The sequence below is a fragment of the Dasypus novemcinctus genome, chromosome 28 (genome assembly GCF_030445035.2).
Source record: "Dasypus novemcinctus isolate mDasNov1 chromosome 28, mDasNov1.1.hap2, whole genome shotgun sequence".
Lineage (NCBI taxonomy): Eukaryota > Metazoa > Chordata > Mammalia > Cingulata > Dasypodidae > Dasypus > Dasypus novemcinctus.
Window position 1 is genome coordinate 42087558 of NC_080700.1, and position 24698 is coordinate 42112255.

Below are 24698 nucleotides of genomic sequence, written 5' to 3' on the forward strand. Positions count from 1 at the left end.
TTCGCCTGCAATGCCTTCCCGCGCCTGCGCCCAGGCCTCTGGCAGCACCTGCGACATCTACCAGCCAGGCCTCGTTTCCTGTCGCTGCTGTAACAGATAATCACAAAGTCAGCGGCTTAAAGTAACAGTAACAATTAGTCCCGCAGCTCCGAGGCCCTGCCTCCAGCAGACCCAGCCGCTGCTCTGCTCCGCGCCCCTCGGGGACGAAATCGAGGTGTCGGCCTGCCTGGGCTCGCTTGGGGAGGCAGGCGGGGAGGATCCTCTCCCAGGTTCAGCCGGAGGGTGGCTGGGGGGGTCACATCCCGCGTGGGGCTGAGGGCCTTGTGCTGTGCTGGGGTCGCTGTGGGTTCTCAGCTTCCAGTGGCACCCCCATCCCCTGGCCCGTGACCTCCCTCACCCCACCCCCTGGCCCATCTCCAAGGCAGCCACCGCAGGCCGCGTCCCTCTCACGCCTTGATCATCTGCCTCCTCTTCCACCACGTCTCTCCACGCAGGAAGTTTCTCTTAAAGACAAACCATCAGCTCGGCCCCCCCGGGTCAGGATAATCTCCCCATCTCAAGGCCCATAGCCTCAGTCACTTCTACAACACCCCTTTGACCCATAAGGTAACATGTCACGAGTGCCGGGGCCTAGGGAGGGGCGCGGCTGGGCCCCGCTCTGCCACCGCTCATGCCTCCGGTGGCAGGCTCCCACGACTCGGGCGCTGGTGGCTGGAGGGGGTTTCTGTACAAGCACATCCGAGCCTGTGTCTGCCTGCCGTCCCCTCGTCTGTCCCTTCTGTTAGAGCTAGGGTAGGGCAGGAGAGACAAAACTTGGTTAAAAATATGTACCTGTGTGTGCGTGTGTGTGTAAGCATACTTTTTTGGCTGTCCATCTCTGTCTCTTCCCAGAGAAAAGAGGTTTTCTTTTCTCCCTTCTGAGATTTCCAGGCCCTCTCTGTGAGGTCTGCAGTAATTCTGATTAAGACTCGCCTCATTCGGGTGGGCCCACTTAACTGAAAAGCGCCTCCGCATGAGGCCGGGTTCATCCTGGCTCACAGGCACGCGGAGTCGATTAGGAACGTTTTTTCCGGAGCACACAGCCGCGTCGGCCTCGGCTCCTGGCCCCCCAGCGAGCGGTGTGCCTGCCTGAGGTTGTCCTCAGGGCTTGAAGGCCACGGCTTGGAGGAAGCCTGCTCCTTCCGAGAGGCCACTAAGAAGTGGTGAATTCCGACGGTGTGCCACAGCCCCATTCTGGAAGACAAAAGGCCCCCGGGGCCCTGCTGGGTCAGGGTGTGGTCCTGAGCAATGCTAAGTGCTGGTTCTCGGGAGACCAGGCGGCGCGTGGGGCCGGGTGCCTTCACGACACCTGCTCGCCGGGGAGCCCGCCTTTCCTCTGGGCACCACCGCGTGGATTCACAACAGAGGAGTCAGGCTGGGGTCTGCTGTAGTTTCCTCGGCAGGTCAAGGCAAACGCCGTGGACTGCGTGGGCTTAACCAGTGCAGTTTACTCACTCAGTTTTGAGGCTGGAAAATGTCCAAATCCAGGCGATGCTTTCTTCCCAAAGACCGGCTGATGGTGATCCTTGTTCCTGTGTCACGTGGCAAAGCACGTGGCGGCGTGGCTGGCGCCCTTCACTTTCTGGTTTGGTTGATCTCGGCTGCTTCGTGGCTTTCACTGTGTGGGTCTGAATTTCATTCTTTTAAAGGACTCCAGTAAGAGGATTAAGACATACCTGCTGGAGCTGGCCACACCTTAACTGAAGCCGCCGCACCAAAAGGTCCTGCTTCAGCGGTGCACACCCATGGGGGTGGGCTAGGCGTGAGAACGTGCCTTCCCGGGGTCCACAGCCCCAGCCCACCGCGGCGACCGCACAAGTGCAAACTCCTGGACACGGCTCTGCCGTTCGTGGCAGCGCGGCCCCGAGCCGGGCGGTTGGCCTGAGCAAGACCCTGTGAAATGCCAAAGCCTTACCCTTCTAGGTGGTTCCCTGGCTGCATCGCCAAGCCCAGCCCCGGGTGGTCAAGTCCTGCAGCCCAGTGCACCTCTGCAGGGTTTCCTCTGGCAAGAAGGTGGCCCCGTCCTGATCCCCTGGCCATAACGCATGAAGACATGTTGAGAGGTGAGGGCAGGGCCAGAGCTGCTCACTGCAGGTCTGTGCTGCAAAATGATCACAAACAATGCCACAGGGAGCGGATGTAGCTCAGGGGTTGAGCGCCTGCTTCCCATGTCCTGGGTTCAATCCCCGGTTCCTCCTGAAAGAAAAAGGCATTGATAAAGTGAGAGAGATTGGAAGCAAAAATGGCTAACTAATCCATCAAGACATCTCAACAGAAATAGACATAAGCGATGGCATATTGATACACCCAAAACTCTTCATTGGGTGCAGCGGGTCTTTAGGACAAAGGAATCGACCAGCTCATAAGGGGGCCAAGACTAAATGGGCTCTGGCACGGGAGAGAGGCGACGCGAGGGAGAAGAGGAGGGGAGAGGAGGAGAAGCAGGTTCAGAAGGAGAGGTGGGTGGGCAAAGGTGGGAAGGACGTGGGGTAGTGGGGGGCACCGGGGGTGGAGGGGCTTGGCAGCTACTCCGGGCCCTTTGGCTGAAGCAGGTGCCATCAGGCCACAGCCTCGGGGGGCTCCGGGCCTGGTGCCGTCCTCCCTGCCAGCCCCCTTAGCACTGAGGCCAGAGCCCCCTCTTTTCCCTCCTCCTCCCAGCTCCCACTGCCCGATCGCTGTTGCGCTGCCACCTAAGACCTTTCATCTTTGGATGAGAGTCAGTGGGGTGGGGGTCTCCGGGGGTCCAGGGGTGGCCGCGCCAGGCTCTGGACCCTCCTGGCCTTCCCTAGGACGAGGCACAGTGGAGAGTCTTCTCCAAAAACGGCTGACTGGGCCCCTGGCACGCGCCCAGCAGGGTCCAGCAAAGCTGGCAGAGTCGAGAGGGGCCACCCGCCTGTCCAAGTGTGGTCAGCGGGAGGGGGCTGCCCTGGGAGGGGTGGCAGAGCGGAGCACAGGTGCACCCGTGTCTGCCCTTCAGCGCTCCCCTGCCCGTGCGGGGATCTGGGGGGCAGGGGAGCCTCAAGTGCCCCAGAAAAGACTCCGCACGTGGGGAGGGGGCAGGGGCATCCAAGGGGGAGGACGCGTCCCTCTGGGCATGCGGGAAGGTGTGGAGGCACATGGGGCTGGAGGGGCTTTAGCAGCACCCCCACTCCTCCCCAGGCAGAGGGGCGCGCAGGTGCGCACAGGTGTATGCGCCCTACAGACTCATGGCATGCCGGGCGGTTGTGCGCGTGGATGGCCCTGCGTGGGCGCAGGTACACGCAGCACGTCAGCCCGCCGTGGGACAGGTGGCCCTGTGTGAGAGCAGGTATCGCGGTGCCTCAGCCCACTGCGGAAAGAGGTGGCCCCGTGTGGGCGCAGGAACGTTGGGTGCCTCGGCCCGCCGTGGGGACAGGTGGGCCTGTGTGAGCACAGGTACGCCCGGCGCCTCGGCCGCCACAGGGATGGGTGGGCCCGTGTGGGCGCAGGAACGTTGGGTGCCTCGGCCCGCCGTGGGGACAGGTGGGCCTGTGTGAGCACAGGTACGCCCGGCGCCTCGGCCCTCCATGGAAAGGGGGCGGCCTGCCAGGACAGCTCAACCCTGGCGTTGGGGTCCGATGCACAGCGTGGGAAGCCGGGGTCACGGTGCGCGGAATCCCAGTGAAGCGGTGGGCGTGCTTCCCCGGGACCCCTGGGAGCCAGGTGAGCCCTCTGGCAGGTGAGCAGCATGGCGCCTTCTTAGACTATTGGTCTCGCAGCAGGGAACAGTGGAGTGTCCTAGGAAGCGTCAGGAGGGCAGGCCCAGGAGGGAGGACAGCCAGCGGGGGAGACCCCCAGGGGGACCAGTGAGGGGGGGCCAGGGAGGAGGGGCAGAGCCCACCCTGAGGGGCGCAGCAGAGACGCAGCGGTGGTTTCGGGGGGGATCACGAGTTCCACGTCAAATGTGTTAAGACCCTAAAAGGTCAGACGGGAGCCGCCCACAGCCTCGAGAACCTTCAGGATCCCCGTTGAGTTACCTGCGTGGAATGTGGACGGAAGATAAAGCTACCTGCGCCTCGCGGTGGGGACGTTAGAGCTCCCGGGCTATACAGGCATGGCTGGCCGGTCCCCGCGGCTCCCGTTTCCTACCGGCTTCGGGTGCGAATCGCGCGGCGGCCACCAGCGCCGTTTAGAAGACTCTGGTTGGGGAACTCCTGGCGATAATCGTTTCCCCTGAACGCACATTCGGGCCCAATTAAAGGGATTACAGTCCTTTTTAATCATGCCTTAGTGTTTTATTATTTTCCCAAAATGAAAAGGATTTTCAGCGGTTGGTAAATCAAGTGGTAATTGGCGGTCCGTGGGTGGAGGCTTTGGACAGAAGCCTTTTTAGCCCGGCTGGCATCTGCTGCCAGGCACACGCGTTTGCAAGCACCAAGGCCAGCATGTGTCGTTCGTTTTAGTGGGATTTGCTGATGGCTGGGGCTGGTCCCAGGCCTCGCTGATGGGCGGCTTCCACAGCCTGCCCATCCTGGGTCTTTTAGTTGACATTCGAGAATGTTCCGGAGCTCCATCCTGCCTCCTAACTACCAGCGCCTCTCTCCACCCAGGGAAGGAGATGTCTTCTCCCCCACCTGACCAGTCTGATGGGGGGAGTCTCGGGAAAAAGAAGCGTCAGGCTGCATCTCGTGAGGTCACCGGGTGGGGAGGAAGCTTGTTTGGCTTTGGAAAGGAACCAGGGAATATAGGAACATGTTCTCATTGTAAAAAAAAGTGTCAAATAGAAAGGTAAGAGTAAAAAGGAAAAGCTCTTCTTCCGTCTTTCTCCACCGTGCTGGTCAGTTTTCGTGTGCCCTCTCAGATGACTAAGAGTTTAGGTTGTACCTAAAAAGGATCATACTCTACACATTGTTTTCCAGTTTGATTTTTGAATATTTCCTGGAGCCATTGCCATGCCAGCCTATAGATCTCCCTTACTCTTTTTGTTAAAACTACTTTATAGTAATCCAGAGTATAGACACTATTATTGATGGATAATTAGATTTCATTTTTTTTAACTTCTCAAAAAGTGAAGTAGAGATTTTCTTGTAAATATCTCTTGATGCACAAATATTAGTATTTCTCTAGGATTGACAAGTAGATGGGGAATTGCTAACTTGAAAGTGACGCATATTCCCAATGTCGACAGGCATGCCAAGTTGTCCTCCAAAGAGATGGCACCCGCTCAGTCTCCCATTTCCCCTCCCTCTCACCAACACTGTGTTTCATCAGTCTGGTGATTTTTGCCGATTTGATGGGGGAGAACCATTTCATTGTTTTAATTTCCATTTTCTGGATAATAGGTGGCACGTCTTTTCATCTTTGTTGGCCCTTTTTTTTCCAATCACAAGGTGTCATTGTTTGTTTATTTCTTAGCATTCTCAATAATACGCTTTTAAATTCCTTTTGCCAATATTTTTCTTCTCAATCTGTCACTTACTGTTTTTTTGGAGATATCAAGGATTGAACCCAGGACCTTGTACATGGCAAGCAGGTGCTCAACCACTGAGCTACACCCACTCCTCTATCACTTACCTTTTCACTTTCCTTTTTTTGTACAGAAATGTTTATTTTTTCAATGAAATCAATTTATAAACCTGACAAATATCTCCTTTATTTTCCTCTTTAAGGCTGGCCCAATAGTTTTATCTGTAACATATTTTATGTGTGGGGTATGAGCTATAGCTCTAACTTTATTTTTCCCAAATGTTTAATGAGCTACCCCAGGACCACTTACTGTATAGTCTGTTACAGTGGTTCCCAAGTTCTGGCCTCAGGACCCCTTTATACTCTTGATAATCACTGAGAACCCCTAAGAACCTTTGTTTATGTAGATTCTATCTATTGATATTTATCATGTTCGAAATGACAAGTGAGAAAAATGCCAAACGCAGGAGTGCACAACCTCACATCCCGTGAGCGTCAAGTGATGACATCACCACACAGCTCAACGGAGAGAACAAGGGAGAATTGGCTGAATAAGGTTTGCTTTCGACCCAGGGGATCCGTGGAGAGGGCCTAAGGAGGCCTCGGGGTCTGCAGGCCATACCTGGCAGACGGGAGCCGATTCTTCCCCCGTCTTGTAACGCCTTCTTTATCCTGTGGTCCCATGAGTTGTGTCATCGCACGGTTTCGTTTCCTGGAAAAGTCTTCTCCGCCCTCACCGCCCCCATGATGATGGTTCTTTCTCAGATGTCTTACCTGCTCTTTTCTCTTCTTGATGAATTTTAGAGTCCCTATTTCAAATTCCATTTAAAAAAACTCCTCTTAGGACTGTGATTGGAATCATGGTGACTTCCTAGATGAATTTGCGACAACTCTACTCCTGTATTGCCTGGTAGGCGGGCAGGGAGGAGGACTGAGAAACTGGAAGGCAGCGGTCAGAGGATCCCATCTTGGTGCCACGGGTGACTCGTGCTCGGAGCACCTGTCCTGGCAGTCGCCGACCCCGCTGGGTGAGCGCTCAAGTGACAGTTGCGAGCGCGTTTTCCTCCCTCTGGCTAAGGAGGCCAAGTTCATCTAGTTGAGGAGGGAAACACGCCGGCACATTCCTGAGCCCAGATATCTCCCACCACCGCACGCAGAGGTCGTCGCTCTCTCTGGAGACGAGGGAAATACTGCTGGCATCCGCTCTTCCGTCGGCCTTCCTGTAAGTGAGAGCCGCCTCTTTTCCTGGAATTTGCAGACAAAAAAAGAAACGATGACCAACACTTTCTCACGCTTCACGCACCAGCATTCTTCAGGCTCAGTTCTCTCCCGAGGCAGCCACCTGAGCGGAGCAAGAATTCATTCGGCCTCGCCGGGGCCCGGCCGGGGCCCACGAGGAGACGCGTGACATGGGGCAGCCCGACGGGCTCTTCTGCAGGTGCTCGGACGGGCGGCAGGAGCGGGGCAGGGCCCTGGCCTTCACCCCGGTCCACCCTGGAGCCCGGGAATTCTAGTCCAAGAGTAGATGCTCGTGAAACACATACAAACGCTGAAGATCCAGTAGTGTCTGCAGTGGGCACTTGGCAGGAACACGGCGGGCAGCCTGACCTCTGGAGAGTAACTAGAGGAGGGGGCACGTTGCTGGGGAAGGGTCCTCAGGCGGGGGTACCTCCGAGGCTGAGACTGCGCACGTCCCACGGGCGCTCCGGGGCTTACGCGAGCTAGTCCCCGGAAAGCCCTGGGAAATGGGTCCGACCTGCAGGCCGACGAGGCTGTTCCTGGAGACGTAAGGGAGCCGTGTCGGCTGCGCGTGGGAGGAGAGAGCGGCTGCTTGGACACCCGCTTGGAGTTCATGTCATCTTGGCACAGCGGTCACCTAACAGGACCTGCGTTCTGCGCCTTATAACATTCTTCCCAAGCTCAGGAGCTATTCACAGAGAGAGTGGCACCTCTTCTTGTTGCTGGGAACCTTCAAAATTCCTTGTTCAGGGAAGCAGATGTGGCTCGAGTGATTGGGCCTCCGCCTACCACATGGGAGGACCCGGGTTCAATCCCTGGGGCCTTCTGGTGAAAAAGAAGAAGAGAAAGCGTGCCCATGCGGCGAGCCAGTGCCCACGTGGTGAGCCAGTGCCCGTGCGGCGAGCCAGTGCCCACGTGGTGAGCCAGTGCCCGTGCGGCGAGCCAGTGCCCACGTAGTGAGCCAGTGCCCGTGCGGCGAGCCAGTGCCCACGTGGTGAGCCAGTGCCCGTGCGGCGAGCCAGTGCCTGTGCAGCGAGCCAGTGCCCGCGTGGTGAGCCAGTGCCCGTGCGGCAAGCCAGTGCCCACGTGGTGAGCCAGTGCCTGCACGAGTGCCCATGTGGTGAGCTAGTGCCCCGCGCAAGTGAGTCATGCGGCAAGATGATACCTCATCAAAGGGGAAGAGCCAGGAGCCGCCATGGGCATCGCCAGGCGGCAGGGGAGCCAGGACCAAGGACCTCCGGCAGCTGCCCCAGAGCGCCGCGTCCTCCGGGAGGAAGTGTTGTCTTGATGACACCTTGGCTTTGGACTTCTCCTGGTCTCAAAAAAGTGGCTCAAGTGATAGGGCTTCCACCTACAATATGGGAGGCCCTGGGACCCCCTGGTGAAAAAGGAGAAGAGGAAGTTTGTGTGGTGAGTGAGTCCCACGTGGTGAGCCAGTGCCCGCACGAGTGAGTCACGCAGCAAGACGACGATGCAACAAAAGAGAGACGAAGGGGAGAGTCAAGGTGAAGCACAGCAGAGACCAGGAACTAAGGTGGCACAAGTGACAGGGAACCTCTCTCCCCATCAGAGGTCCCCAGGATCGAATCCTGGTGAATCCTAGAGGAGAGAAAATGAGAAGAGAAGACAACACAGGCAGCAAAAACAGCAGGGCGGGAGGAGGGGAAGGGGGGAAATAAATAAATCTTAAAAAAACCAAAGCCCCGCGTTCCCTGGCAACAGTGCCCGTCCTGGGGGCAATCGCTGTAAGCCGCTTGGGAAAATCAACTGACGCTCCTTTAAAGGCTGCGATTTTACGTGCCTCACATAAATTGTTACGTGTAGCTTGACTCACCGCCACGCCGCGTGGCTCCTAAACTTGGGTACCGCGTCGGTCTTCGTGGGACCTAAGTTCAGCTCTTCCTCTGTTACTGGGCAAACGAGCCTTTGGTTCTGTGCCTTGTTCTCTTTTCCACCGGGGCCCTTCTGGATCCGCTCGCCGTGTCGCCCCCTCGGGGATGTCTCACCTCATCTTTCCTTTCCGGCAAGCTCGTTGCCAGTGCCCTCTCCCTCTCAACCCAGTTTTCCTTGTAGTCTTCACCCTGGTGAGCTCTTTTTTTTTTTTGGTAGTAATATTTGTTTTGTCTTTATTTTTTTAATGTTACATTCAAAAAATATGAGGTCCCCACATACCCCCCCACCCAACTCCTCCCACAACAACAACCTCCTCATGGGACATTCATTGCACTTGACAAATACACTCTGAGCACTGCTGCACCTCATGGTCAATGGTCCACATTACAGTTTACACTCTTTCCCGGTCCACTCAGTGGGCCATGGGAGGACATACAATGTCCAGCAACTGTCCCTGCAGCACCACCCAGGACAACTCTAAGTCCTGAAAATGCCCCCACATCTCATCTCTTCCTCCCACTCCCTACCCCCAGCAGCCACCATGGCCACCTTCTCCACATCAATGCTACAATTTCTTTGATTACTAATCACAATAGTTCATGAATAGAATATCAGTAAGTCCACTGTAATCCATACTCTATTCCTCCATCCTGTGGACCCCGGAATGGCGCCCGGGTGAGCTCTTAACGTCCCCTGGAATCCACGCAGACAGCTTGTCCTCCCTCATGTCAGGGAAGGGAGGGGATGAGCACGGAGCCCGCCTGGGCCCCTGGACCACCGCCTCCTGGCCCCTGTGCACACACCCTCCCACCAGCCCCCTCACCCACCTGGCAGCCCCGGGAGGGGACGAGCTGGTCCCAGCTGGCAGGACTTTGGCTCGGCTTCCCTGAGTCTCTCTCCTCAATTGGCTCCCACTCCCATCCCTCCTTCTCCCCTGTGCCAAAACGTCACCTTCGTTTCCCTCTTCACAAGAGCTGTAGCTCCTCTTCTCTTCTGTCCCCTTCTTTCTCCACGAGGGGTGTCCACGCCGCATGGACGGGGCCTGCTGGCCACTCTGGAGATTGGACGTCTTGAAAACTCTTCCTTCTCAGGACAGCTTTGTCTTGGCCATTTGGCAGAGGGGCCTTCTTCTCCAGAAATTTCCTTTCTGGGGTGGGGAGCGGTGGGATGGACTTGTCCAAGTTTGCAATGTCTAGGAGTTCAAGCTTTAGAAAAGTAAAGCCGAGAGCAGCTCGGGCGGTTTATCCTGATGTTGGAAGCAAGCAGAGGGGCAAGAGCCATTCGTTTTCCTTGTTTCGGGGGCCGCTCGTGGACCCGGCAGTGTCACTAGCTAATAAGGATGTGGCAGAGTATGGGGCTGCACTGGGCAGTTGATTCAGTTCTCTAGTGAAAAGAGGAATGATGTCCCATCCTGAGCGGATCCAGTGGTGAAGTACACAGCGTGAGCCATGGCTTCCGTCATCGCCGACTCTTTTCCCCCACCTGTAATTTATTGACGGAGGATGCGTGATGTATATTTGAGTTCCCAGCTCTGTGCTGAAAAATTTCCCTAAGAAACATCTGTATCCTGTAAATAGAATTTTATAAACATTTGTAGGACAGAAAAAAATTCTCTGGTCTTTTCAAATTGCCACCCTCCCGGCTGATTCGTCTCGTCTGCCGATGAATGCTCAGCGCACTCTCCTTTGGTTGCGTCTTGTGAACCCTCCACGTCCTCTCGCCCGATGTCCGGTGAGAGTTTAGGCTTCTCCGTTTGGGCTTTGGGGTGGGGATTGGCGAGTGGGAAAAGGTGCCCTAGATACCAACACCTCTCTCCCTGATGCCAGGCTCCAAGCCACACCGAGGGTTCCGAGACCCAGAGCCCTAGCAGGTGCTTCCGGGAGGCTGTCCCCCTGCAGGAGGGGCTGGTGAGGTGGAAGGCACAGGGTCCCCCTAGGAGGGGGGTCCTTCGTGGTGGGCGAAGCATGTCAGGGGAGAGAGAGGCCAGTGGATCCGCTCCGCTGGGCTGCAGCCGGCCTCAGCCCTGCACATGTGCGGATTCAGTCCAGCCTCGTCGTCCCGCCGGGGGGAGACCTGTCGTTTCCACAGCGCTCAGGACTCAGAGCCGGAGTCTGAGTCTGGACTGAGGTGACATCCATGGGAGCCCTTCCTCTCGCGGAAGGCCTGACCGGCTGCCCGCTCGCCTCCCGTGTTTGCCTGGGAAGATGAGCCACCGGGAGAAGGTGCCAGCCAAGCAGGGGGCCGGTCCAAGGAGCTGGCAACTCTAAGAAAATACAGGAGCAAGGTCCAGGGGGGCCCGCGGACGCCTCCTGGCAGCCCCGGGGGCAGGTGGCCGAGGTCCTGCAGGAGCCGAGAGGCCGAGGGGGACGCGAGGGCAGCCGGGCACGGGGGCGGGGGGCGAGGTGCCCGCGGGGACGGGTGACACTACGCGGGGGGAGGCTCCGGAGCCCCCCGCCCTCGTCGTTGGCCTCCTTGACCCCGTGCACCGTGCTGGAAGCCGTGGTGTGCTTCTTCTCCGTCTGGTCCATCGTGGGCCTCTCGGGCTTCCACACGTACCTCATCAGCTCCAACCAGACGACCAACGAGGACGTGAGTTCCGGGGTGGGGGCGGGTGCCTGCGACGGAGGGCAGAGGGGGGAGGCGGGCCGGGCCCACCCAAGCCCCCCATTCCAGGCGGGGCCCTCTGGGGACAGAGAAGGTGCGGGAGAAACGTTTCCACGTCTCTGGACGTCGTTCTGCCTTGGGGATCTCTACATTGTCTTTGAGTTAGACGCTAAGATGGGCCGAGGGACACCATTTCCAAGCCCTGGGAGAAGGTTCTAGTCTTTTAAAAATAGTTTTTTGCATGTGATCTAGGTATCTTTTTTAAAAAGACAATAAAAAATATATATATTATAAAAATAGGTTTGTGAGTTATGAGTAGACCACGGCAGGCTGACGTGACTGAGTGAGCCGGAGTCTACCTTTCCCATTTAGGAGCTCCACTTAATATTTGGAGATCGCCCCATCCCAAAATGTCACGTTTTACCCGAGTTTATCTGCCTGGACTTAATGCAGATGGACAGGGGCATAGAAAAACATGGTGCATGATGTCAGCAAATGTTTCTTAATGAGTTTGGTCCTCTTTGCTCTTAATACTTAGTTTTTTGGTTTTTTCTTTTTTTTTTTGAGGGACCGGGGATTGAACCTGGGACCTCGTATGTGGGAAGCTGGGGCTCAGCCGCTGAGCCACGTTGGCTCCGATACTTAGTTTTTGACCAAAGTTCCCGTCAGTACATAGATTAAGTGCCCCGGGAGCAGTCAGACTTGAGAAAATGGCCATGCTGAGGCACACGAGAGAAGATGACTGCAGCCGTTTGTGTTCGGTTGCTGGGGATACTGGAATCTGCATAAAGGCTATTTTGGCAGCACTCTGAGGCCGGATTCTTACACTCTAGAAGCAGGGGAGCCCCATAATCTTTTTCAGCTATCAATCATTTAATTAGTATTTAGGGTACAAAATGCAAATATGGAAGAAAAAAATCTCTCCTGGCTTCTCTGAGGTGACTTTCATACAGTGTAGTAGAAATGAGAGATTACGGATCCCAGAGAATCTTCCCTTCTAAGCCCTAATTTAACCTGCTGTTTGGGGGCTAAATATTTCCGAGTTGGGGATAAATGGCAGGCTTCCATAAGAAAAAATATCTCACAGTCTCTCCTGCTGAGGAAACGAGGGACCGTTATTTGCCTTTATGCTCCCTTCGTGGTCCGGCTCGCCTCAACTCTGAGCGTGATAAAAAGATAAAAAGAGTGTCTGTTATTGACTGCCCTTTTCTTTCAGATTAAAGGATCTTGGTCAAACAAAAGAGGTAAAGAAAATTACAATCCCTACAGCTACGGAAATATCTTCACCAATTGCTGTGCTGCCCTCTGCGGGCCCATCTCTCCAAGGTAAGGTTTAGGAAAAGTATCCTGTCCTTTAACAGACCTGGGGAGTGGACCCCGAGCTGTGTCACACGGGCCCTCACAGGTAGGACACTGTGCCCGCCACCTGCTGGGACCGGTCCGACTCCGGGTGACTGCCTGCTCAGCCCCCCGCCCCGCCACGGAGGCACGGCTGGGAGGACAGACAGAGCTGAGCTCTGCCTCCTGAGTTGTGCCTGGGTGCTCCTTTGTTTCTCGACTGACTTAGAGTCAAGTGTGGGAAAAATCTAAGGATCAAAATAGGAAACAGGAGCCTGTGGCCCTACTAATTACTGGGTGCTGTTGAGCGTCCGTCACGAGCAGAGAGCTGCGGTTCAAATAGCAAGGGAGCCAGGACGAGGCAGCTGGAAGATGTACGGGAATCGGGGCCAAGAGCTGGGCTGTGCGGAAGGCGAGTGCTGCGGCAGTTCAGGGGAGAGGGCCTGGGGCGGACGCAACTCGGGCGGTGGTGACAGTGTGATGATGGTGATCACGGCCCTCATCGAGCTGGGGTGTTAGAGGCTAAGTGCCTTCCGTGCATTAACTTCTTAAAACACACGAGGTAAGCACTGTTGTGCCCCAGTGCACAGATGAGGAAACCGAGGCTAAATAGCAAGCCCGTGATCCCTCTGCTAGCAGATGCAGCAACGCAGAATTCAGGCCTCAGAACCGGCGTCCGTGACTTTGGGTACGCTGCCGCGAGCCCGCACGGTACAAGCGCAAAACACAGTCCATTTTTTTTCCTCTCTTTTTTTATAAATGTTACATTCTGAAAATATAAGAGGTCCCCATATACCCCCACCCCCTCACCCCACTCCTCCCACATCAACAACCTCTTTCATCATCGCCGCACATTCACTGCACCTGGTGACTACATTTTGGAGCACTGCTGCACCACATGGACAGTGGCTTACACTGTAGTCTACACTCTCCCCCAGTCCACCCAGTGGGCCATGGCAGGACACACAATGTCCAACATCTGTCCCTGCAGCACCACCCAGGACAACTCCAAGTCCTGAAAGTGCCCCCACCTCACCTCTCTTCTTCCCTCTCCCTACCCTCAGCAGTTACTGTGACCACTTTCTCCACATCAATGCTACAATTTCTTCTATTACTAATCACAATAGTTCCAGAGTAGAATATCAGTAAGTCCACTCTAATCCATACTCTATTCCTCCATCCTGTGGACCCTGGGATGGTGATGTCCACTCCACCTCTAGATTGAGAGGGGCTTAGTCAACTTTTGACTCTAAGTCACACCTGTATGTTTCCAACGGATGAGTACTTGCTCATCAACATCAGCAGACATTCACTGAGCAGGCAGATCGCTCTCTAGAAGGCATGTCCAGGCCACGACCACGTCCTCCCTTTTGGTCTCCAAATGTTCAAAGGAGAGAAACCTGGAATCCCCTGGGATTGTCTCCAAGGGGGGCCCACAGTGCCCATGGGTGCCCGTGACCAGCCCTCGCCCTTGTGTGCTCGCGAGATGCTCAGTTTATTCACTGGGACATATTCTTGTTCCTTGGAATCGTCCACGCGTGTTCACCTCCAGCAGTGGGTGATTGGACACTGAAGGTGTCGGGGACTCGGGGGCTCCCAGAGGCCTCCCCTGAGGATGGCCTGGCGGGGAGGGGCAGGCACGGATCCTGGGAACGAGGGGCCAGGACAGTCAGGTGCCTGAGCAGGTGCCACCCCTCTCAGAAGAGGGCTCCAGAGTGACCGGGATTCCTCTTTAGGCTGGAAAAGCGCTCAGGAGACACTGGGTTTTTTTCAGCTTTGTGTTTCCTACTGGGATGTGTTTATTTGTGGGTAGTGGGGGTCAGAGGCCATAAAATTGAGGCTTAGGGGCCTCGGAAGAGTGTGAGAGGCAAAATGGAACTCGGCAGGCCTTGCTTCCCGTGTCTGGAACCTACATTTGAGTCCAGGAAGGGCATTCCAAGGACTCAGGTTTGGGCAGATCTTGTCTTGTTCCTTGGTCCTCGCCTCGTGCCTGGCGCTGCTTTTATGTTCTCGATAGATTAGATCTTGCTGCAGGAGAAATTATTTCTTCCACGACGGGGTTGCACTGGCTGTGGGGCTGGATTTGTTTCCAGATCCCAGTTCCTTCGGACGCGGAGATCCTGGAGCATGTCAGCTCTTCGCCGTCGCGCGGTGGACCCGGCAGAGCCGAACCCCCAGCCCTGCCCCCTGCACCCAGGCCCTGCCGTCCCCTGTCGGGTCAGGAGCTCTGCGTGTCCGTAGACGGGGCGTGGGGATGGGGCGTGAGCCTGCATGTCCCCACGAGAGCCCGTGCGCCCTGCAGGCAGAGCCCCCACTTCGCGGTGTCCATGGGGGTGTGGGCGGCAATGGGGCGCCAATGGCCAGGGGCCGGGGGTCCTAGTGCAGGTGGCGGGAGGGTGAACAGTGAAAGCCAGAAGCCCCCCAGGCGCGCAGCGTCAGGCCCTGCTCTGGCCGTGGGGCGGTCCAGCCTGCGGCCTAGCGTGGCCATGGCCCAGGGGGCACACTCTCCGTGGCCAGCTCCGTGCCGCAGGCTGGGACGGGCTGAGTGAGCCTGCAGTCCACGGGCCGACCCGTCAGTGGGCAAGGCCGAGTGGGGGCAGGGGTTAGAGGCCGTGACCAGGGCGGTCGGGGTGCAGGGGACCACCTGGGAGGACTTCCTGGAGGAAGTGGCATCTATTTCAAAGGAAGAGTAGGGATATGGGGACAGGAGGTGTGGGAGGAGGAGAGTTTTGACCGTCAGGACAGCTTGTGCCAGGGCCCAAGGAGCTGCCCCAGGCAGAGGAGGGCGAGAGGGGCACTGCGCAAGGGCGGCCAGAGGGCGCGGGGCTTTGGAGCCCCTGGGGGCCAGTGAGAGGCTTGGGGTCTCCAGTGCACCCCTCAACTTCTGTCTCTTGAGAAAGGGCGCCGGGCGCCGTCTGAGTCCCTGGGTGTCGGGTGGGCTCATGAAAGGTAGCGCTCGCCCCCACCCCGGCTGCTCGGCCCACGAGGGGCAGCCCGCGCGTCGCACCCGCCCCCAGCCGGCCCTGCCCCCCAGCTCCCGAGTGGGGGGCCCACGGAAGGGTCCAGTCTTGCCCGCTGGTCCCGGTGGGCCCCGCGTGTGTGCCAGAGCGCGGTGGTGTTGGCTGCCCCTCCGCAGCCCCCGGGGCAGCCCCCTGCCCGGGGCGGCTTTTTCTCCTGTTACTTATTCTGCCACCTTCAGCCCCCCTGCCGTGAAGAGTGGACAGTGGAGGGGAAGGAAAGCGACGCTGCCCCACGGGCGTGCCCAGAAGGGCGCTAGCACTCGTTCCCGTGTCTGCAGGGCCTGGGGGGACATGCACACACAGTAGGCACTCAGAGCCTTTGCTGGCAGTACATGTGTGCATAATAGGCGCTCTGGGCCGTTTGCTGGCAGTACATGCACACACAGTAGGTGCTCAGGGCGTTTGCTGGCAGTACATGTGCGCATAATAGGCGCTCTGGGCTGTTTTGCTGGCAGTACATGCACACTCAGTAGGTGCTCAGGCCGTTTGCTGGCAGTACATGTGCGCATAATAGGCGCTCTGGGCTGTTTTGCTGGCAGTACATGCACACTCAGTAGGTGCTCAGGACATTTGCTGGCAGTACATGTGCGTATAATAGGCGCTCTGGGCCATTTGCTGGCAGTACATGCACACACAGTAGGTGCTCAGGGCATTTGCTGGCAGTACAGGCATGCATAGTAAGCACTTGGTGCATTTACTGGTAGCACAGGTGCATATAGTAGGCACTCAGGGGGCATTTGCTGGCAGTACAGGTGCACATAGTAGGCACTCAGGGACATTTGCTGGCAGTACAGGTGCACATAGTAGGTGCTCAGGGCATTTGCTGGCAGTACAGGTGCAGAGTAGGTGCTCAGGGAGCATTTGTAGTACAGGTGCACATAGTAGGCACTCAGGGCGTTTGCTGGCAGTACAGGTGCACATAGTAGGCGCTCAGGGCGTTTGCTGGCAGTTCAGGTGCACATAGTAGGCACTCGGGGGCATTTACTGGCAGTACAGGTGCACATAGTAGGCGCTCAGGGGGCATTTGCTGGCAGTACAGGCATGCATAGTAGGCGCTCAGGGCGTTTACTGAACGAATGAACCCACGGCCAAGTGCAGGTTCCCTGGAGCACCCATCATGTGCAAACAGCCGGGGACAGACTGGGCGAGGCGCAGGCCCGGGAGGGTGCGTGGGCGGCGTCTGCTGGAAGGAGGTGGGGGCCTGGGTGTGTGCCCCAGCTGCCCGCGTGGGCAGGCCTGGGTGGTCGGGGACCCTGGTGCAGGGGAGGGGGAAGGGGGAGGGGGAAAAAGTGGGGGGATGGGGGAAGGGGTAGGGGGGAGCTGGGGGCCTGGGCACGCCCCAGCTGGCCGCATGGGCAGGCCTGGTGCAGGGGTCCCTGGGGCGAGGCCAGCAGTGGGGAGCAGGTGGGAGGCGCCGGGGTCTGGGGCAGCGGCAGGCAGGGCGCTGGTGGGCGCGCAGGGGCGACGGGCCTTTTCCGGGGTGGGGGGTGGCGGGCACCGGTGGCCCCTGCCCCGGGGTGGGGGCCGCGCAGGAAGAGGGCGCCGGGGCGCGCCGCTCACTCCTCCCGTGTCGTCTTCTCTCGCAGCCTGATCGACAGAAGAGGGTACGTCCAGCCGGACACGCCGCGGCCCGCGGCGCCCGCCAACGGCATCACCACGTACGGGGCCACCCAGTCGCAGAGCAACATGGTAGGGCGCTGCTGCGGGGGGTGGCGGGGGGCACCCCTTCCGCCCGGGGGCGCGTTGACGCGGTGACAAGCCCACCCGCCGGGACGCTCCCCCGAGACGAGGCCCGAGGGGCGATGACGTGTCTGCGGAGGCCGCGGCCACTGGACCCGGAGGCCTGGGCGCGGCGTGCGCAGCCCCCGCGGGGCAGGTCCAGGCGCTCAGGGTCTTCGCGGCGCGCTGGGGCGGAACGCCAGCCCTTCCAGGGCCAGGACTCCCAGGTCCCCATCCGCGCCCCGGCCTCAACGCATACTGACCCCTGCTGTCCACGCGCGCGGCGGGTCACAAGCTCCCAGGGGGCCGGTCCCCTCAGTGCCAGGTTTCAAGCAGGTGCCGCAGAGCCGGCCGATGGTCCCTCCGAGAGGATCCCTGGAAAGAATGGGGACGTGTGGACGGGCCTCGTTTCCAGTTTGTGGGGGGGACACAGGAAACCCCAGCTGGCCCAGCCCTGCCCGTCACGCCTCTCTTTATTGGGAACACTTGGCCCTCCCCAGTTCCGCTTCCTGGTTGCTCTCTTCGGCTGACACACCTGCCGCAAGCTTGCAAGACACGAAGGCGGCGGCCCTGCTTTCGGCGGGCTGGGGGTGACAGGGACCCGGGGCCCTGCAAGGCCAGTCTCGAGCCCGCTGCTCTAACTGCCCGCAGCGAGGAAGGGGCTTCGTTGCGCGGTGTCCCCACAGCTGCGCTGCGGCCTTGGAAGTGGACTCGGGCCACGCTGGGGTTTCCCTGCTGGCCTCGTGGGTCTGCCTGTTTGTGGGCAGCAGCGACACGCCGTCTCGTGGTTCTGCTTTCTTTAAAAGCAAGGATGGGGAAGCGGACGTGGCCCAAGGGACAGGGCTTCTGCCTACCACGTGGGAGGACCCGGGTTCGATCCCTGGGGACTCCTGGTGAAAAAGAGAAAGCGTGCCTGCGCAGAGAGCCAGTGTCCATGCGGCGAGCCGAATGCCCACATGAGTGCCCTCATGGTCAACCAGTGCCCGCACAAGTGCGTCACGCAGCAAGATGATGACACGACAAAAGAGAGACGAAGGGGACAGTCAAGGTGAAGCGCAGCAGAGACCAGGAACTGAGGTGGTGCAATTAACAGGGAGCCTCTCTCCCCATCAGAGGTCCCCAGGATCAAATCCCGGTGAATCCTAGAGGAGAAAGATGAGAACAGAAGACAAAAAGAGAAATAGATGCAGAAGATCACACGCGAATGGACACAGCGAAAACAGCAGGGCGGGGGGGAGGGGAAATAAAATAAAAGCGAGGCTGGCCATGTCGCAGCTGCTGCCACTCGCTGGGGGTCCTGGAACGGGGGGCTTCTGCGCCTATAGCCGTCTCCCGCTCTCCGGAAGCAGTTTACCGGGATTCTGGCCGCGGCACGTGGTGACGCCATTCGGGTGGGTGAGTGGCCGCTGGTGGACGCCTCCCGCTCTGTCAGCACCTCCTGGGTGAGTCCCTACTGTGTGCCGGGGCGGCACTCGGGAGACAGGGCTGGGGGGGCCGGCCCGGGAGCAGAGGCGCAGCGGCTCGTCCGTGAGATGAGCCCACGGCGGTGATTGTCCTGGGCGGACCAGGGGCCTCCTGTCGGGGTTGCCCTGGCCCCCGGGCGGAGCTTCCTCTAGGATCGGAGCGTGAGCCGGGGCCCGCCAGGAGCCAGGGCTTCGGGTGCAACGGAAGGGGGCGCCATCGTTAATTCAGCAGGAATGGGCGCCATTCACTACTTCAGCAGGGCTTCAGGTGAAACGGAAGGGGAAGTCATTCATTAATTCAGCTGCGCTTTAGGTGACACAGAATGGGGCGCCATCATTAATTCAGCAGTGCTTTAGATCAAACGGAAGGGGGCGCCATCATTAATTCAGCAAGAATGAGACTTCATTCATTAATACAGCAGCACTTTAGGTGAAACGGAAGGGGGCGCCAGTCATTAATTCAGCAGAAATAAGGCATTATTCATTAATTCAGCAGTGCTTTAAGTGAAATGGAAGGGGGCATCATTCATTAATTCAACTGAGCTTTAGGTCAAAATGGAATGGGGCATCATTCATTAATTCGGCAGCACTTAGGTGAAATGGAATGGACGCCATTCACTAATTCAGCAGTGCTTCAGGTGAAACAGAAGGGGGCGCCGTCGTTAATTCAGCAGGAATGGACGTCTTTCACTAATTCAGCAGTGCTTTAGGTGAAATGGAAGAAGTCATTCATTAACTCAGCTGTGCTTTAGGTGAAACAGAATGGGGCGTCCTTCGCTAATTCAGCAGCGCTTTAGGTGAGCGGAATGGGGCGTCATTCATCGATTTGGTTTCCTGAGCACCCACGATGCACCTGCCGGCAGGTGGTTAAGGCGGCAGGGGGGCCCTCGGCGCTGCGGATCCCACAGCCCCCCGCCGCCAAGCTGCTCTCGAGCCTGGAGCATGTCTGGTTTCCACCTGACGCCGGCAAGGGACCCTCCACCATGGGCCTTTCCTCCGGGGCCGAGGTGCGAGCGTCCTGCACCCAGGGGTGCTCAGCCCCGGGCTGCGCATTGGCACCGCAGATGGTGCTGGAAGTGATTTTAATAGGCAGCTGGGGTTGCCAACCATCTCCTTCAAAGTCTCTGGACACTGCCATCCAGTGTAATAATTTTGAATTATTTTTTGCTTTGGCACAAAGGCTTCTTTGATCTCGAAACACCTTTGGTCGACTTGGCTCAACTCAGGCTTGTCTATTCAGAGAAGCAAATAGAGAGAGAATTCCCGCAGCGTGTGCTGGGATGTGCCAGGCTGGGGGGCCGTGGGTACTTTAAGAAGGGGCGCTGCGTTTCCTGGAGATGACGTCTGAGCCGAGTGTTCAAGAGAAGGCACGCGAGTCTCCAGGCAGCCACAGGAGGGACGGTGCAGGTGCACCTGCTGTGGGGGCAGCAAGCGCCCGGCCTCGCCAGCGCTCACCGCAGAGCAGGTGCAGGAGCGGGAGAGCCAGACGACCGAGGGCCGGTGCCTGGCACGGCTTGGATTTGGTTCCGCACAGACACACAGGTGGCCAGATGTAGCTCAGGCTGGCAGCGGTGGAGGAGCCCAGGGACTGCGGGGGTGGGGAAGTTGGAAGGAGGCCCGTGCAGGAGTCCCCGGGACCAAGGGGGTAGCCAGCACGCCCCCGGAAGGCTCGGCGAGCGGAAGCTGCAGGATGGGACGTGGAGGTTTGGGAGCGGGGAATCTGGCTGCCTCCCGGCCTTTCGGCTCAGTGGAGGGTCACATAACTCAGCAGCGGGAAGTGCAGGTGGAGGCGCAAGGTGGCAGGAGGCCGGTTTCCATTTGGGGCACGCGGGTTTGGGGGTGGGAGCTGCCAGGCAGGCTCAGGGAAGGAAGGACTGGTTGGTAGGAGAGCACTGTGCAGGAGCGGAGATGCCAAGCGATGCCTTTAGGTATCCTACAACGATCCGTCACTGTGGCCCTTAAAAAAGAAAAAGAGATTTGCTCAACTTTGACATCTGACATCTTAATCCAATTTCACGTTCCGATCTGCAAGATGTTTGGAATCAGCGTTGGTTCTATTTTCCTAATCTCTCCCCACTGCCCCTGCAGAGGCTGAGTCAGATCCAGTGTCTTGGTCTCGTTGGAAAGAGTGAGGATAATAGAACATGATAGTTCCAGAAAGTAGCTGAAGGGCAAGCTCTGCAAATCGGCATCGGAGTGCTCTACCCAGGATGAGGAGCCTAAGGAAGATGATAATCTTCTCCTCCCTGGTCTGTGCTTGGAATCGATGGCGATCACTAAGGCCTGTTAACAGTGTCTGTTATTCAACTGAATATATGTGAAAGAAAGTGCTCCTCACAGGGACTCCCTCGTAGAAAGTTCTTTAATTTTTTTTCAGCTACCGGGATCAGGGTTTGAACCCAGGACCTTGTATGTGGGAGGCCAGAGCTCAACCACTGAGTCACATTGGCTCCCCTGAGTTGGTTTTTCACTTGTGTGCATGTCCTTTGTTTTTTCGTTTTTAGGAGGCACCAGGGACTGAACCTGAGACCTCCCCTGTGGGAGGCGGGTGCTCAACTGCACGAGCCACATCCACTCCCCTAGAAGGTTCTTGAATATCAGCTTCAGAAGGCTCCGGTCTGAGTGTGGAACTAGGGGCTGGGTAGAAGGGGCTCTCTTTGTTGCAGTGAGATGGCAAAGTGGCTTCATGGGGAAATCGCCTCAGTAGAATAAAGTGAATCCAGGACCAAAAGACTGGAAATTAGGGCTTTTCTTCACTAGACACTGTTGGCAAAGCGCCTCTGAGCTTTTCAAGGGAAAGGACCATTTTTAAGATCTAGAAAAAAATGTATAGGCTCTGAAATATGAAAAGAAAATTGCAAAATCAGAACGAATAAATGTTCAGTACTAACAAAACACAGGAATACCTCGTCAGCCTCGTCAGTTGCTTGGTAAGTTTGGCACTCATGGAATTTTCATTCCTTTTTGCAAGTGATTTGTAGGTTAAGGTTTTCTCACTTCATGAGAATTCCCAAGTGCACCTACAACTACGTAGGAATCTTTACTAATTACAAAGTCAGTGAGAATCCCACAGACGGCTAAATTCAAAAGCAGAACAGAAGCTTCCCACTGCCTTGGAACCCCGTGCCTTCCCGCCCCCCGTTGCTGCCGCAGCTGTGGGAAAGCCGGTCTGTACCCTGCTTAAAGCCTTCCGGTGCCACGGCCCCCACCGCTGCTGGGGGGCCCCAGTTAGCCTAACAGAAAATCTGCAGGAGAGGCAGGCTCTGAAGGTGCTCAGGGGGAGAGGGGTGAGATGTGTTCTGTGTGGCCCACGGGACAGACGAGGCCCAGAAGGTGGGCTGGGGCACCCATCCTGCCCACCCAGGAAGCGGGTGGCAAGCACCCAGGGCTGGTAAAGACAGCAGGCCCCACCCTGCAGGCTGAGCTGTTGCAAGCCCCCCAACCCTGTCGTGTCATCATGGGGGGCCCCTGCCAGTGCACTCCCCACTGTGCAGGCGCTGCTCTGTCCCGTCAACAGCCCAGTGAGCTGTGCCAGGTGGTGTCCCCTCCCTCCATGCAGTTAGAAAATGTCTACTGGTCACTTTTTTCCTTGACTGTGGATCACATTTTCCTTTGTGTGTGTGCGTGTATTTTTATTGATTTTTTAATTGAATCCTGGACTTTGGAGATAATGCATTGTAGAGACTCTGGATTCTGTTATCTTCCTCTGAAGAGTATTGATTCTTGTTTCAGCTGAGACACGTTGAACTTGTCTGGGCTTGGTACTGTATTTGTTAGTACAGATTTGTGGAAATTGCAAGATGTTTCCCGGGCTTCTCTAATTTGAAAGAGCTCAGCCTCCCGGTTCTGCTCCCCTGCCCATCTGCTTAAGGCTTGGCTTTAGGCTTGGTAGGGGGGTCTCAAAAGGGTCTTGGGTCACGTTCCTTCTCCTGTGGCGCAGCCTCCCGGGGGTCTTTGTGGGCAGTAGGGACATTAAGCTGTTGGAGGTGTTAACGAGATAAATGTCTTCCAGCTCCACGTCCTCGTCCCTCCACGCCTCTGTGCCTGTCGGCCCCGGTGTGGCTGCTCTGATAAGCCTCGGGCTTTGGGCTCACTTAGCACAGCTCAGTCCTCAGCCACAGACCCCCCCGAGGGCCCTCCGACCCCCTTCCCTGCACAGCTCCCCCTTCTCCCGCGCCCCTCCTGCAGGGTCCAGCTGTTGCAGCTCGCTCGAGCTCTGCTCTCCTTCCTCAGCTGGCAGGACTCCTCTCCTCGGACACCCCAGCTCTGTGCTGGGCTTTGGAAATCTTCCCCAAGCAAAGAGCCGGGCAGTCCCGAGGCTTGCCGGGTGAGTTCCCCTTCTCCCGGGGGTTGGGGTCTTGTGTGCTGGCAAACATTTGCCTTGCACATTTTGGCCGGTTTATCATTGTTTACAAAGGGAAGACTGACCCTGCTTCAGCTACCTGCCGCTCCTGCTAGGTGGCACTTTGGCTCCCTCTCTAGACGCCGTGCTGTAGCTACTGTGGTCACTCACCCCGGACCCACCTTTTTGTACCCATCCCCCTACAGGAACAGTGAGCCGGCCATGAGGCATGATCTCTGACCTAAAACCACATCCGGTGCTTCCCGGGAAGGGAGAGCATCTTGGGAGCTTTAGATATAGCACCGCCCTCAGTGTTCAGCCTCAGAGGCACGTCAGGTGGTGGGAAAGGGGTCCCAAGTGTCTCTGATCAAAGAGACACCTGCCTGGTTATTTTAGACCCAGTGTTCAGATCAGGAAGGTGCTTCCTGAATCATGGGGGAAATACTCCCGGCGAAATATGCTGTATTTTAGATATTAGAGCTAGAGGTTTTTTTAAGACCTAAACATCCTGATAGTACAGGACAACAAAATTAGGTCAATATTAATAGAGAACTAGAATCAAAGTAAACACTGAGTTCTTATCTAATATCTCAAAGATGGTCCAATTCAACACTAATTTGCCATCTCACTAAATTGGGGGTGCCCACCTGCTCTTCCCTCCACCGCAAATTCCTGAAGAAGAAATGATATGGAAGTAATGAATTGACATCGAACACATTAAAATGGCACATGTAACCCCAGGCACAGTCTTTCTCGCTGGTACTTACGAAAGCCTGAGGGGCCGCGCTAGAATTACGTGCAGGCACCCCCGGGCTAGCTGAGCAGTATATTTTCGCTGTTCCTATTTTCCTCATTATTGGCTTTTATCATTGCACACCACCAAAGCACTGTGTGTGGAAATGTGTGTATGCACTTGCATTGCCAGTCGAGGTCCAGTTTTCATTATGTGACTCTCATCTAACTGTCGAATGATTTAAGTCCCTAAAGCATTAAGTCACAGCTGATGTTTACGTTTGTGTAGCTGCAAAGATCTTTTGGGGTCATGGTCCCAAAGATGGTAACTTAGGACATAGTTGTTGGGATTTTTTTTTAAAAGAGAAGCCCTTACTCTATTCACTTAACCTAATATTTTAAATCCACCTAATCCAGTATCCAAACAGGACTAAACCTAGCAGGCGTATGATTTATTGAACTAGTGTTGCAGACAAGCCCTCCATGCATAAGTCTGAAAAATCAGATATACTCGAAAAAATAATTTTAGCAGTGATAATGTTAAATAAAAGAAAGCGCTCCTGCTAACCTCAAGCTATGTTTTAAGTGGGTTTTAGAAGATTGTGGTGCTTCTATAAATGTAGATGAACATTCATGAAACCTCAGAACAGGGCCCTGACAGCCAGACAGAAATAAACCATGCCTGACTCAAACATTTTTGACAGAATTGGGGCAAAAGAAAGAATTTTATTCTTCATTTGGGTACAGACCATCTAGGAAATGCCTAACATTTAATCTGCACATTCGGTTTATTCCGGATAAGAAGTCAGCCGGGATAAAGGAAAATGTATTCCACCATGAGCCATTTTATTTGAAAATCTGCAGCAACAAAAAGTAAATGATCTC

The 24698-nt window shown here is 56.6% G+C and overlaps 1 protein-coding gene across 1 annotated transcript in view; it reads left to right on the top strand.

Moving 5' to 3' along the window:
• ZDHHC14 (zinc finger DHHC-type palmitoyltransferase 14) overlaps positions 1 to 24698 on the top strand; it is a 284932-nt gene that overhangs the window by 254954 nt on the left and 5280 nt on the right. The window contains exons 8-10 of the mRNA XM_058289671.1: positions 11082 to 11184; positions 12416 to 12525; positions 17144 to 17246. Coding sequence (XP_058145654.1) covers positions 11082 to 11184; positions 12416 to 12525; positions 17144 to 17246 — 316 coding nt within the window. The remainder of the gene's footprint in view (positions 1 to 11081; positions 11185 to 12415; positions 12526 to 17143; positions 17247 to 24698) is intronic.